The sequence below is a fragment of the Ochotona princeps genome, chromosome 4, assembly GCF_030435755.1.
Source record: "Ochotona princeps isolate mOchPri1 chromosome 4, mOchPri1.hap1, whole genome shotgun sequence".
NCBI lineage: Eukaryota > Metazoa > Chordata > Mammalia > Lagomorpha > Ochotonidae > Ochotona > Ochotona princeps.
The window spans coordinates 47,010,055-47,024,414 of NC_080835.1; the positions used below are offsets into that span (position 1 = coordinate 47,010,055).

Below are 14,360 nucleotides of genomic sequence, written 5' to 3' on the forward strand. Positions count from 1 at the left end.
AATACCTGCAGTGCTGGAGCTGGGCCAAGCCAAATCTAGGAATCAGGGTATCTGTCCAGGGCTCCCACGTGGGTGGCAGGGGCCCAGGCGCATTCATCTATTGCCTCTTAGGTACGTAGTAGAGCAGCTGGAACTTATGTAGGATTCAGACATTCCAAGCTGCAGCTTAACCCACTGTGTCACAATGCCAGCCCCTCAGCTATCTTTGAAATTACAACTGGGGATGGGGTAAAGGAACATTGCAACATAGCAAGGTAAGCCACTGCCTGTAGCACAGGCATTTCAAATGAGCACCTGTGAGACTGCAGCCCCTAGCACATGAATGGGACTTCATTCACAAAGCCCAGATTTGAAGATAAATTCAGGAAGAATTTCAAGACCGGAGACCAGTTTTGTGGCACAGTGGGTTGAGCTGCCACTCATGAGTCCTGGCTGTTAGACTTCAGTTTTCTCTCCCTGCTAGTACACCTGGGAAGGCAGTGGAAGATGATCCAAGTGCTTGGGTCCTTGCCAACCACTGGGGACACCAGGATGGAATTGCTGCTTTGATAGTTGGCCCAACACTGGCTACCGTTATATCCATTTGGGAAATGAAGCAGTGGGGTGGTGCTGTGGTCTTAGCAGCTAGTTCAGGGTCACAAGGTGGAAAGCCACACCTCTCCCACCTACACCTTTCTGCCCACCTGTGATGCTCACCTATCATCACCTGGAACCTGAGAGCTGGCGGTATTGTCTTGTTGTATAGCCACTCCCCTCATGAGCCCCCATAAGAACGGCTCCTCTCATGCGCTTCCTTCACTCTTGCATTCCAACTCTTGGGCTCCCTTGTACCACCTGTTTTCTGGCTTCCCGTGGACAGACTCTGAGGACAGGTAACTCTGAACATGGGTCCTGTACATCTGTATTCCTTACCCTCTGTTCACTGCTTGGGGAAGTCAGTGAAGATGCAAATGCTAACATGCTTTGTATTTCTAATGTGTGTACTATCAGGAGTTCCAGGAGAGGTGAGGCCTAGCAGTAATGGAATGTGGGCAGAGAAGTCAGGAAAAAGTAAATGTTTGCAGTTTTGTAAGTGTGTCCAGGTTGTTTGCTGCATATTTCTTAGGATAATTTACATTGCTGGGGAAGCTGGAACATAGGTCTTCAGTTTAATGGACAGACTTCAGGGTAATGACTATTTGTTCCTCCCAGAGTTTCAATTCAGACTGGTTGCTACATGGACTTGTCAGTTGCTAATTTCTAGTCGGCACTGCTGTCACCAAGCTTAATAAAGACTCCTTAATACACCCTATGCTTGTCTGGTGTGATCTCTTGTGCCCCACAACAGATGGAAGATCTGTCTTTCAGTCTCTGTTGTCCCCTCCTCCCCCACTGACCTTACAAATTAATTGACTTGTGAATAAAGAATTTCAAGACTGCATAAAGCAGGTCTTTGGGATGGGGTAGTTAACTCAGTGAGGCACCCCCCTCCCCCGTATCAGAGTATCTGGTTTCAGGCTGGACTCCACTCCACCAATCCCACTTCCTGGTCATGGGCACGCCAGGCGTCAGCAGGTACTGGCCTTGAGCCCAGGTCACTGTTGTGGGAGTCCCAGATGGAATTCTTGGCTCCTGGCTTCAGTCTGGCCCAGTGCTGGTTGTCATGGACACTTGGGGGAGTGAACCAGCAGATGGAAGATCTCTATCTCTCTGCCATTCAAATATAATGAAAATAATAATAAACAATTTCAAGACTGCAACCACACTCCATGAAACCTCAAGTACAGGGTCCTTTTGATTGCAGATCACATACCCACAAAGCCAGCCCTGTTCATCAGGCCAAAGAAAAGAGGGTGTTTGGCTGGCTTACTCTCTTCCCACCAGGAAACCCAGGGAGGAAGGCCCCTCCTGGGCAAGGCTTTTCAGCTGGGCTCCCCCACTCTTCCTACTGATCACTACTCCCTGTGAGCATCTGCTGGTAGGTCATTGATCCATGATCTCATCTGAATCAGGAAAACAGGTCATTGGGTTTGTGCAAGGAACCCAGCACCCCAACATCCCAACTTGCTTAGCCAGCCCCAGGACTGCCACCTGGGAAGGTAGGCGGCATGTGAGACTGTCCACAATGAGTGTTCCCAGAGGCCTGTGAGGTTGGCATGGGGCAGAGCTCTGGCTGCTCGGGCAGCTGCCAAGGAAGGAAGTCAAGCATCTCTGTTACTGCCCTCCCCGGGTTACTACACAACTTACAGACTGCAGGTCGTGTCTGGGACAGGGCAGGGGTTGGTACTGAGTATTGCTGGGTTATGTTGCAGAAGGTCATGTCCCAAGTGGCTCCATGCCCTGAAGAGTAAGTACTCTTTAATTAAAAGGCTTTTTAGGGGGTTTTGAATCTGGGAGGACTCCGCTCTATCTGGCACCGTGAAGAGATCCCGCAGCAGCTAGAGTCTTCCCTGGGGGAAAAGTACCACTTCAGGAGCCCCCCACCCACCCAAGGTCTGCTTTCCAGGAAGGCAGACCGGGTCAGCTAGCATGCCCCTGAGCCCTTCTCACTGGATGGCAACAGGAAGGCATTTTCTGAGCTAAGGGATAAAGCACTGAAAACAAGCCAGTTCGGTTCTGCCGAATCCAAAAAGCAAAGAAGCTGGGGTTGGAGATGAGAAGTCCTGTCTGTTTTATTGCTCTACCGTTCTGCACATCAATCATCCAAGCCCAGCATCATGTTGGGTCATAGGGGTCCAGGGGAAGCCGACAGCCTGGGCTTTAGTCCCAGGAAGCAGTGGATGGGCCTAGCAGAGTGGCTGCCCATCAGCAGCAGGCACCTGCCTGAAGAAGCTGGAGCTCCTCAGTGATCCCACAGCCTCTGGTCTCCTGATACACCATGCAGGCCCCTTGGTCAGCATTAGTGAGCCTCACATGGGAGTTCTGTTTCAGCCTAGAGTGAAGACCCTGTTTGCTGGATGACCAGGTCCTTTTCCAAAGCAGTCTATGAAGGCTTCAAAGGAAAAGCAACCAATCCCCTGCCTAGCCCTGAAGTGTTTCCCACTTCAAAGGAAGTCTGACCCTATTGAGCAAGAGTTCAAAGAACCTGATCAAAGATAACATTTACATTCCTTAGAACAGTACAGTTTTTTCCTCTTTGTACTGTGAAGCTTGAAGTGAAAAATAGCCATATCTCAGTTTTCAGGCAAGAGATCAGGCAATGGCAGTGCAGGAGTGGTCACAGCAGGATAGCCCGTTTAGCTTTTTTTTTAACCTCAGTAGACTGCTGAATTTCTAACACTAGTAAATGGCTTTGAGGGGGTCAGTGCATGGCAATAAAACTGCTGTCTGTGACACTGGTATCCCACGTGAGCTTCACTTTGCTTCCCAGATGTTCCACTTCCCACCCAGCTCCCTGCTAATGGCTTGGGAAAAGCAGTGAAAGATAGCCCAATTGCTAGGGTCCCCTACTCCCCATGTGAAAAGACCCAGAAGCAGCTCCTGAGTCTTGCCTGGCCAAGTGCTGGCCATTGCGGCTATCAGGGGAATGTACCAGTCAATAGACGACCTGTCTTCCCTTTTCCCAGTGCTCTGTACCTCTTTCAAAATAATAAGTAAATCTTAATAAACAAATGCTTTTCAAATGCTCAGGTTATTAGGTCATCAGAAATTGCCAAAAGTGTTTTTTCTTTTAAAGAGATTTATTTATTTTATTTGAAAGCCAGATGTACAGAGAGGAGGAGAGACAGAAAGTAAGATCTTCTGTCCATTGATTCATTCCCCAAGTGGCCACAACGGCCGGTGCTGCGCCGATTGGAAGCCAGGAACAAGGAACATCTTTCCGGGTCTCCCACGCAGGTGCAGGGTCCCAAAGCATTGGGCCGTCCTCCACTGCTTTCCCAGGCCACAAGCAGGGAGCTGGATGGGAAGTGGAGCTGCCGGGATTAGAACCGGTGCCCACACGGGATCCTGGCGCGTTCAAGGCGAGGACCCTAATCATTACACTATCACGCTGGGCCCAAAAGTGTTTTTTTTTTTTAAATATTTATTTATTTTTATTGGAAAGTCAGATATACAGAGAGGAAGAAAGACAGAATTAGATCTTCCATTGGTTGACACTCCCCAAGTGACCACAACAGCTGGAACTGAGCCAATCTGAAGCCAGGAGCCTGGAGCTTCTTCCGGGTCTCCCACGCGTGTGCAGAGTCCCAAAGCTTTGGGGCCATCCTTGACTGCTTTCCCAGGCCACAAGCAGGGGCCTGGATGGAAAGTGGGGCTGCTGGGATTAGAATCAGTGCCCATATGGAATCCTAGTGTGTGCAAAGCAAGGACTTTAGCTGCTAGACTATCTTGCTAGGCCCCAAAAGTGATCTTGACAGACTTTGTTACAAATGATCACTGAAGGCAATAGTTGAGGTGTAGTGTAAAACCATATGGGACCTTCATCCAGCTCCCTGCTTGTGGCCTGGGAAAGCAGTCCAGGACAGCGCAAAGCCTTGGGACCCTGCACTCACGTGTGGGAGACCTGGAAGAAGTTCCTGGTTCCCGGCTTCGGATTGGTGCAGCACCAGCCATTGCGCTCACTTGGGGAGTGAATCATCGGACGGAATATCTTCCTCTCTGTCTCTCCTCCTCTCTGTATATGACTTTGTAATAAAAAATAAATAAATCTAAAAAAAAAAACAACCCATATGGGACCTTGAGTCAGTGACGTGTGAGATGGGGGCAATGGGGATAGGTTTGGGCCTAGTGGTTTAACGCCTGTATCCCAGGCCCAGCATGATGGTTCAATGGCTAAATCTTCACCTTTCAAGTGCCGGGATCCCACATGGGCACTAGTTCATGTCCTGGTTGCTTCACTTCCTATCCAGCATCCTGCTTGTGGCCTGGGAAAGCAGGAGAAGATGGCCCAAAGCATTGGGACCCTGCACCTGCATGGGAGACCTGAAAGAAGCTCCTGGCTTCTGGTTTTGGATTGGCTCAGCTTGGGCCATTGCAGCCACTTGGAGAGTGAACCAGCAGATGGAAGATCTTTCTGACTCTCCTCTGTAAATCTGATCTGTCTTTGCAATAAAAATGAATAGATCTAAAAAAAAAAAAAAAAGCCTGAGTCCCACATCAGAACGTGCGTGTTTGATACTGAGCTTTGTTTGCCTTTTCCAGCATTGCTGCTAATGCAGACCTGGGACACAGTGGATGCCTTACGTACTGGGGTCCCTGCCATCAATGTGGGAGAACCAGGTGGAACTCCTGGCACTGACTGCAGCTCCTGACCCTGGCCTAGCCCTGGATTACACTGCTTGCCTTTCAAACAAGTAAAAAACCGTGTAAGAACCATCCATCCTTCCATCCATCCATCCAACCCAACCAAGCTGGAGGTAGTAAATTTCATGCATCTCATACATAACATTGCTGCTAAGACCTGATAGTATGGACGGGTACTGACGGGTACTGACTCTGTGTTTACATGCAACGTCTGTGCACGTCCTGGGGTATAGTCTGTCAGGTCTACAGCCTCTTCCACAATGTCTGCCCCCACCCTCTCACCAATTTAATGAAACAAATATAAAGGTTTAACATTTTAAAAATTGCTGTATTCAAAATTAATAATAAACTTTAGGGCAAACAGCTTTAAAACAAAAGTACATAAGCAAAAATAAATAATTTATACCAACTCACTAACCTAATTTTCAGAGTAAAGCCATTTCCAATTACAGCATTGTAATCCTGTGCACCAACCTATGGTCAAACTTTGATAGTTCATTGTTTTTTAACAGTAACAAAAAAAATTGTAAGTAAAGTTTTTAACAAAATCCAAACACTGTATTTTTTTAATTTTAAATAACCAAACTTTATAATTTTATACATAATCCCAATGTAATGCAAATTGCAGCTTGAAGAGCTGATCTTTAACAGGGACAGGAAACAATGACTGAATGAGTGATCTTCAAACCATGAGATACAAATAAAAATGGATAAGTGTCCAATGAACAAAAACTGTAGACATTCTACTAACTGGGGAAAACAGCTGAAGGCTCATTTCTTATCCATGATGGCTTCTGGAATTAGGATTGCTTGACGTGTAGAACCTTGAAATTTTAGACACTGCAGCCTTTATTTCTTCACAGTAAGTTAAAATCCATCCTAAGACCCTGTGAGACCGCAATGGTCTTGCAAATAGATTCTAGGAGTTTGTGGTCTGATAAAAGAATAACATGAAAATTTACTGTGCTGCCCTAATTTCATACTTCCTTGTATAGAATGAATCAGTTTGGGAATCTATTCCAAGGGTTATGTACATAAAAGTGTCAAGAATAAAATGTTCTCCACTCTTGCATAAAAATGTGGACAGCGGGTCAGGAACGACAACTCCCGGCGTCCTGGGCCCGGGTCTGGTGGACTGGGGTTGCCGAGGCGAGTGGCGCCTCCTGCCTCCTAGTGCCCCGCTGGTGTAGCAGCTCAGTCATCCAGCCCCGGCGTCTCTCCTTGCTGGATCCTTGAGGCTATCCTGATGGCTTCCTCCAGGGATGGCTGTTCTCCAAGCTGAAACACACCACAGATGGCACATTCACAGCTCAAAAGCCACAGTCAAGCTAACGCCAAACAAGTGTTGTAAAATAGAATTAAAACTTGTCTGTAAATTTTGGATACGTTGTATGCTTGTTACAATATTATTACTGACCCAATTATCAAGAGCATAAAACCAGATTTGTGCAGGGCAGAGCAATAGTTTCATTATTTAGAATTTTGATAAATTTTTCAATAAATGTCATCTTGGCCACTGGGGACAAATGATTCGCTGAGCCTTTCAGCTGCATCTTCCTCGTTGTTTTTTTTTTTTTTTTTTAAGATTTTTTTTTTTTTTTATTGGAAAGGCAGATATACAGAGAGGAGGAGAAACAGAGAGTAAGATCTTCCGTCTGCTGGTTTACTCCCTAAGTGGTCAGCTGGCGCTGAGCCAATCCGAAGCCGGGAGCCAGGAGCCAGGAGCCAGGAGCTCTTCCAGGCCTCCTACGTGTGTGCAGGGTCCTAAGAGTTTTGGGCCGTCCTGGACTGCTTTCCCAGGCCACAAGCAGGGAGCTGGATGGGAAGCGGGGCTGCTGGGATTAGAACCGGCGGACATATGGGATCCTGGCGTGTGCAAGGCGAGGACTTTAACCATTAAGCTATTGTGCCAGGCCCCCTCATTGTTGTTTTTAAAGTTGATTTATTTATTAAAAAGAATTACAAAGGACAGCCAGGGGAAATTGTCCATTTGGGTTCACTTCCCAGATGACTGCAACCACCAGGGCTGGGCCAAGACAAAACCAGGAGCTAGGAGCTTCATTCAGGTCTCCCACATGGGTGTAGGGGCACAAGGACTTGAGCCATCAGTAGGGAGCCTGAGCACAAGTGGAGCAGCCAGGCCCCAGCCTTTAGCTTCAATGCTCATCAACTCAGTAGAACAGCAGGCTGGTATTGTCTAAGTGTGTGCTAACTCTTCAGCAATTAGGCACACAGAGAAGCAACTCTCCCTCAGGAGATGACATCTGCATCTAGGACACTGTAGACTCTGCTCCTTCCCTATCCCCACCACCTCACCCCTGGTTTGTTTATTTATTTGTCTATCTGAAAGGCAGGGTGAAAAAAGAGAGGGAAAGACAGAAGAGGCGAATCTTGGGGGTCGGTGCTGTGGTGTAGGTAAAGCTGCTAACTGCTTTGCTAGCATCCGATATCTAAACCTGCTGCTCCACTTCCAATTCAGCTCCCTGCTAATGTGCTTGGGAAGCCAGTGAAGGCTGGCCCAAGTGCTTGGTCTCCTTCACCCATTTGGAAAACCTGAATGAAGCATCTGGCTCTTGCCTGGTTCAGCCTTGGCTCCTGGGATCATGTGGGGAGTGAACCAGCAGATGGGAGTTCTGTCTGTCTGTCTGCCCGCTTGCTCATTCTGTCTTCAAAAGAAGTAAAATAAATCTTAAAAAAAAAAACCAAAATGGTGCAGGGAGGTAGGTTGGGTCAGGTTGAAGACAGAAGCCAGGAATTCCATCCAGGTCTCTCCCTTGAGTGACAGGGGCCTAAGCACTTTGTCACTCACTGCCTCCCCGCGAGCACTGGCAGGAAGCACAGTGTACCAGGCTGAGAACTGTGAGTAGCACTGTCATCAGCAGAGCACAGCTGGGTTTTGTACTCACCTGAACTGCAATCTGGGTGCCATTGGATGTTGCCACCAAGGTCAGAGGTCTGGTTTCTGTGGTGACCAAGTGATGACTGTGCTGCTGGTGTCCCATTTCTGATGACGCAGTATGGAATGCTGCCAAATCTTGGGCCACTATTGCAACCTTTAGCAAAATAAACAGAAGAAGCCAAGTTGACGTTCACTTAATGCAAGAAATTGTCTTCAAAATCAAAATCAAAAGCAGGATCTGACATGTCTCTCCTTAGGATTTATTTATTTAATAAGACAGACAGACAGAAAGAGAGAGAGAGAGAGAGAGAGATCTTCCATTTGTTGGTTCATTCCCCAAATGGCTGCAGGAGCCAAGTCTGGGTCAGACTGAAGCCAGGAGTAACTGTATAATTAAAATTAACAGTATACAGAATTAAAAGTTATCCAAGTGGGCAACAGAAGACAATGATGGCAAAAGAAAGGGTCAAATTAATTCAATGATTAGTGGAATAATGAGAGATTTAAAAAAGATCCCTAGCAACTTGTGGACAAAACCAAGTTAATATACACATAATTAGCGTCCCGGAAGAAGAGGAGTAGTTGCTGTCAATGAAGTTAACATACAGTAGTTGCTGTCAATGAAGTCACATCATCTGCATGACCTCACTGAATCCTTATGACAACTTCGAGGGGGATCCAGCTATCACTATAGTTCTATCGGAGAGCAGAAACAGGCTGTGAGGAGCAAAGAGCTAAGGAGTTGAAAAGTAGGATTCAGCCCAAAGTGTGTGTGTCTAACCACTGTGCCACAGAGGGTGTTTTGATTTTGTTATGTGTGTTGAATGATAAAAACAAGTACTGACCTGCTGCCCTTCTGTCCCCTCGGCAGTAACCATGGCGACGGAGTGTGTTCCTGAGGAGGAGATCACTGCATCATGAGCAGGGACTGTGATGGGGGTGCCATCCTGGGTTACCATAGTGATGGTATTGCCAATGGCCTGCATGTCAGCTTGAGATATGTTGACCTGCAATAGAATGCATTTTAGAAACCAATCAGCATTTCTTATTACGTTTGATAATCCTAATACAGGTCTGGGCCTAATCTTTGTATAAATTTATCCTCTAAGCCTTTCATACTTGGATAAATTCTTTCAGTCATGAGAAAAACACCTATTTTTCAATTACCTGAATTTCTGCAATAATTCAACTTCCCTCCAGATGATCCAGTGTTACTCTTTCCTAACCATTCTCTACCTTGACACATTCTAAAACAAAATTAAGTCTCATTATGCCCCCGCAAGCAAATCCTCAGTAACTCCCATCACCTCAGGTTCAGAATTCTTATGTGGCATTCCTGAAACTTCTATGATCAGGCCTTTACCAACCTGCTCAGCAGCATCTTCTATTTCCAAATGCACATCTGACATTCCAGCCTTCCCAGGTATACTAGCAGGGAGTTGGATCTGAAGGGAATAGCCAGGACTGGTTCTGGCATTTGGATACGGGAACAGCGAGCAGTTGCTTCACCCACTGCACCACAGTGCCAGCCTAGTGATTACTGTTCAAATTCTCAGTCTTATTATGGTTCTATCCTTCCCTGCCTCACCTTTGGGCTGAGGCAATAACACTGGGTTCCACAGTCACAAATATTTCCTCTCTGCTTATCTTCCTGCAGGCAATGGTGCTAGCGGGTACTGAGAACCCATGAGATGCACCTTTGCTGTAGGCTGAGGTCCAAGTCTGTACTCTGACATTCAAGCATTGTCTCAAGTAGGGCCCCAGCAGGTCATTCAAGCCAGGATTCAGAGAAATGTGATTTTGTGTGGCTTTTGGAGGATACTTACATGCTGGGTTCCATCCTGGGATATAAGTGTAACTTGTTGACTCAAGCCAGATTGAGTCACTGTAGCTACTTGTGTAGATACAACGTCATCCCCATCTACGCCTGTCACATAGGTGATCTGGGGCCCTTTAAGAACATCTTCACCTTGACCTGTTTAAAACAAAGGATTAGTTTATTTAACTAACCAACCAATATATGCAGAAAACAGAGAACATTTTAAAGATTAAGAAAATGATATAAATTAAAATGTGAACACATTTTATTCTAGGGCCTGAAACGGTAGCTTAGTGACTAAAAGTCCTCGCCTTGAACACACTGGGATCCCATATGGTCGCTAGTTAGTGTCCCATCTACTCCACTTCCCATCCAGCTCCCTGCTTGTGGCCTGGGAAAGCAGTCGAGGACTACCCAAGGCCTTGGGACCCAGCACCTGTGTGGGAGATCCAAAAGAGGCTCTGGGCTCCTGGCTTCAAATTGGCTCAGCCCAAACAGTTGCAGCCACTTGGGGAGTGAATCAATGGATGGAAGATCTTCCTCTCCTTCTCTCCTCTTTTTTTTTCTTTTTTTAAAGATTTATTTATTTTTATTGCAAAGTCAGATATACAGAGAGGAGGAGGAGAGACAGAAAGATCTCCTGTCCGATGATTCACTCCCCAAGTCAGCCGCAACGGGCCGGTGCGTGCCGATCCGAAGCCGGGAACCAGGAACCTCCTCCAGGTCTCCCATGCGGGTGCACAGTCCCAAGGCTTTGGGCCGTCCTCGACTGCTGTTCACATTTTTTTAAGATTTATTTATTTTTATTGGAAAATCAAATATACAGAAAGAAGGAAAGGGCCCGGCGACGTGGTGGCCTAGCAGCTAAAGTCCTTACCTTGAATGCACCGGGATCCCGTATGGGCACCAGTTCTAGTCCCAGCAGCTCCACTTTCCATCCAACTCCCTGCTTGTGACCTGGGAAAGCAGTTGAGGACAGCCCAAGGCTTTGGGACCCTGCACCCGCGTGGGAGACCTGGAGGGGTTCCTGGCTCCTGGCTTCGGATCGGCATAGCACCGGCTGTTGCAGCCACTTGGGGAGTGAGTGAATCATCGGACGGAAGATCTTCCTCTCTGTCTCTCCTCCTCTCTGTATATCTGACTTTGTAATAAAAATAAATCTTAAAAAAAAAAAAATGTGAACACATTATATTCTAAATAAAAACGGCTTCTAGGACCTTTCAATTTCTCTACCTCCACATCTATAAGACGAAACCAAACCAAAGACAGTCTAATAAAACCTTTCCAAATTAAATTTAAGTGTTCTGATTTCAAGATAATTCTTATTTTCTCAGCTTCAGTAGTTGCTTGATTCTCGGCTTATGTGTTGGGGGCAGGGAACCTCACACAAAAATCGGCAAATAATCTTTCCACTAGAGCAATTATACACTAAGTTTCACTAAGTTTCTGCAGTCAACTCAAGAAGCTGTTAAAAGTGATAAGACAATCTTCATAAACATTAACCACAGAACCAGGAGGGTTTGTAAACACAACCTTCCAACTTACTTAGTCTTTAACACAGGTGAAGGATTATAAATCATCAGTACACAATGACATCATTGTGTAAAGACAATGTACAATGGCATATTATGTGGAGTAAAGTTAATCATTTCTAGGCACAGAGCAGGAACCCCCATCCACTTCTTTATTTCATAAAGTGCCAGCGAGTAAGTAACAGTTAACAGCCCATTACTGCTGTGCTTGCTGACAGGGAAGATTACCGAGCCTTCTCGCCAATGAAAGAACAACAATAAAAAAATACTGTCTCCCTTCAAAGAAGGCCTTAATAGGCTAATGCTAATCAAGATTTATGCTTACACTCATTTGGCTAAGTTTAACAAAGTTCAACAAACTTCTGTTTATTCGGTCCCACATATTTATTTATCATCTTTCCAAAAGGTTACAAGATCCAGGGGATCACGATGTGAAAAATCAGAACACAAATCTGCCCTCTTGGAAAAATCTGAGTGTTTTTTTCTTTTTTTCCAAAAGGTATATTATAGACTATCTTCTAGAACACCAGGACCTCTGACAATCTGAAATACTAGCATTTAAGAAACAGACTTGATAAAGTTTAAAAAGACTGTTAAAATTAAGTTTGACATTATTAAATCCTGTCTTTGAGGCTGGCATGGTGGTATAACATGCTAATCTTCCACCTGTAGTGCCAGCATCCCATATGTGCACTGCTCTGAGTCCCTTCTGTTCCACTTCTGATCCAGTTCTGCTTATGACTTGGGAAGTCAGAGGAAGATGGTCCAGGTCCTTCGGTCCATGCACCCATGTGGGAGACCTGGAAAGAAACTCCTGGCTTCGGATCATCAGCTCAGCTCCGTCATTATAGCCATTTGGAGAGTAAACCAGTGCATGGAAAACATTTCTTTCTTTCTACTTCTCCTCTCTCCATAAAATCTGCTTATCAAATAAAAATTAAGAAATCTTTTAAAAAATCCATTTTCTGGGCTCGGCGGTGTGGCCTGGTGGCTAAGGTCCTTGCCTTGATCCCATATGGCCGCTGGTTCTAATCCCAGCAGCTCCACTTCCTCTCTATCTCTCCTCCTCTCAGTATATCTAACTTTGTAATGAAAATAAAATAAATCTAAAAAAAAAAAAAATCCATTTTCTAACTAACACGATTCAGCAGTTGCTTTAATATATTTTCATTTACTTTTTTTCTAGCAATTATCAAGTAGCGTACATTGGGCCCGGCGGCGTGGCCTAGCAGCTAAAGTCCTCGCCTTGAAAGCCCCAGGATCCCATATGGGCGCCGGTTCTAATCCCAGCAGCTCCACTTCCCATCCAGCTCCCTGCTTGTGGCCTGGGAAAGCAGTCGAGGACGGCCCAATGCATTGGGACCCAGCACCCTCGTGGGAGACCCGGAAGAGGTTCCTGGTTCCCGGCATCGGATAGGCACGCATTGGCCCGTTGCGGCTGACTTGGGGAGTGAACCATCGGACGGAAGCTCTTCCTGTCTGTCTCTCCTCCTCTGTGTATATCTGGCTGTAATAAAATGAATAAATCTTTAAAAAAAAAAGTAGAGTATATTAACTGTAGTCATCATATTGTACAACAGATTTCTAGAACTTAAGCTTTTTTTTTTTTTAAAGATTTATTTATTACAAAGTCAGATATACAGAGAGGAGGAGAGACAGAGAGGAAGATCTTCCGTCCGATGATTCACTCCCCAAGTCAGCCGCAACAGCCGGTGCTGCGCCAATCCAGCTCTCTTCCAGCTCTCCCACACGGGTGCAGGGTCCCAAAGCTCTGGGCCGTCCTCGTCTGCTTTCCCAGGCCACAAGCAGGGAGCTGGATGGGAAGTGGAGCTGCCGGGACTAGAACCGGCGCCCATATGGGATCCCGGAGCGTTCAAGGTGAGGACTTAAGCCACTAGGCCACTCTGCCGGGTCCTAGAACTTAATCTTTTGTCTACCTGAACCTTTGGACTCTGTGAACAGTGTCTCCCCTATCTAACCATGTATACTGGAATTAACTGAGATGGAAAATAACGCCTTACAGTCTTCAGAACTATAGAAATTGTCATTTTCAGATAATTACCTGTCAAGTATGTCAACAAACTAAGACTACAGGTATCACTAGAACAGATGATCCGTTCTTCCCCTTATTCTGCAACTAACTTCTGCACCTAAAAACTTTTCTTCAGTTGTTGTTATTGCTCATTTTCTAAGTATTTTTCAGTCTTCAGTATTTACTTTTTTTTTTTTTTAAGATTTGCTTATTTTTATTGCAAAGAGGAGGAGAGACAGAGAGGAAGATCTTCTGTCTGATGATTCACTCCCCAAGTGACTGCAACGGCTGATGCTGTGCCGATCCGAAGCCGGGAGAAAGGAGCTCTTCCGGGTCTCCCACAAAGGTGTAGGGACGTGCTTGACTGCTTTCCCAGGCCACAAGCAGGGAGCTGGATGGGAAGTGGAGCTGCCGGGATTAGAACCAGTGTCCATATGAGATCCCGTCAAGGCGAGGACTTTAGCCGCTAGGCCATGCTGCTGGGGACTAAATCTGCCTTCTCTTTTTATCTTTTTAAAATCTGTGTTTTCAATGTGGACAAATCTTGAAGGAAAAAAACTTACTTCCTTTAACCTATTTACCTATGCTTAATTATTTAAGACCAAAGAAAGTAAAATATTTTTCCTAGAGTTTACTTTTAGTGAAATAAATAATTTAGTCTCTTAAAATATACCTTACCGTGTCTGAATCAATGAAGTTATCTGGGAGTGCCTCATCCTTAGAGGCCCAGCCTCATCTCACCAAGCTCCCAGCCAGGTTTGTAGGACTGTCAGTTTGCTGTGCTCTGCCCAACCTCAGGGCTGTTGGTATGTGTCCCTCTCTCAGTTTGAACATTCTGTTGCCTCTGCTCCATTC

General features: G+C 45.9%; 1 protein-coding gene across 4 annotated transcripts in view; it reads right to left on the minus strand.

The window, feature by feature from the left end:
* Positions 1–5,721: 5,721 nt before the first annotated feature.
* The window catches only part of ZNF143 (zinc finger protein 143), a 34,861-nt gene continuing 26,222 nt past the window's right edge, over positions 5,722–14,360 (minus strand). For all 4 annotated transcript variants that reach the window (XM_058663400.1, XM_058663399.1, XM_058663398.1 and 1 more), the window contains exons 13-16: positions 9,949–10,097; positions 8,968–9,129; positions 8,130–8,276; positions 5,722–6,501 (exon numbers count right to left, since the gene is read on the minus strand). In XM_058663400.1, coding sequence (XP_058519383.1) covers positions 6,418–6,501; positions 8,130–8,276; positions 8,968–9,129; positions 9,949–10,097 — 542 coding nt within the window. In that variant the 3' untranslated portion in view covers positions 5,722–6,417. The remainder of the gene's footprint in view (positions 6,502–8,129; positions 8,277–8,967; positions 9,130–9,948; positions 10,098–14,360) is intronic.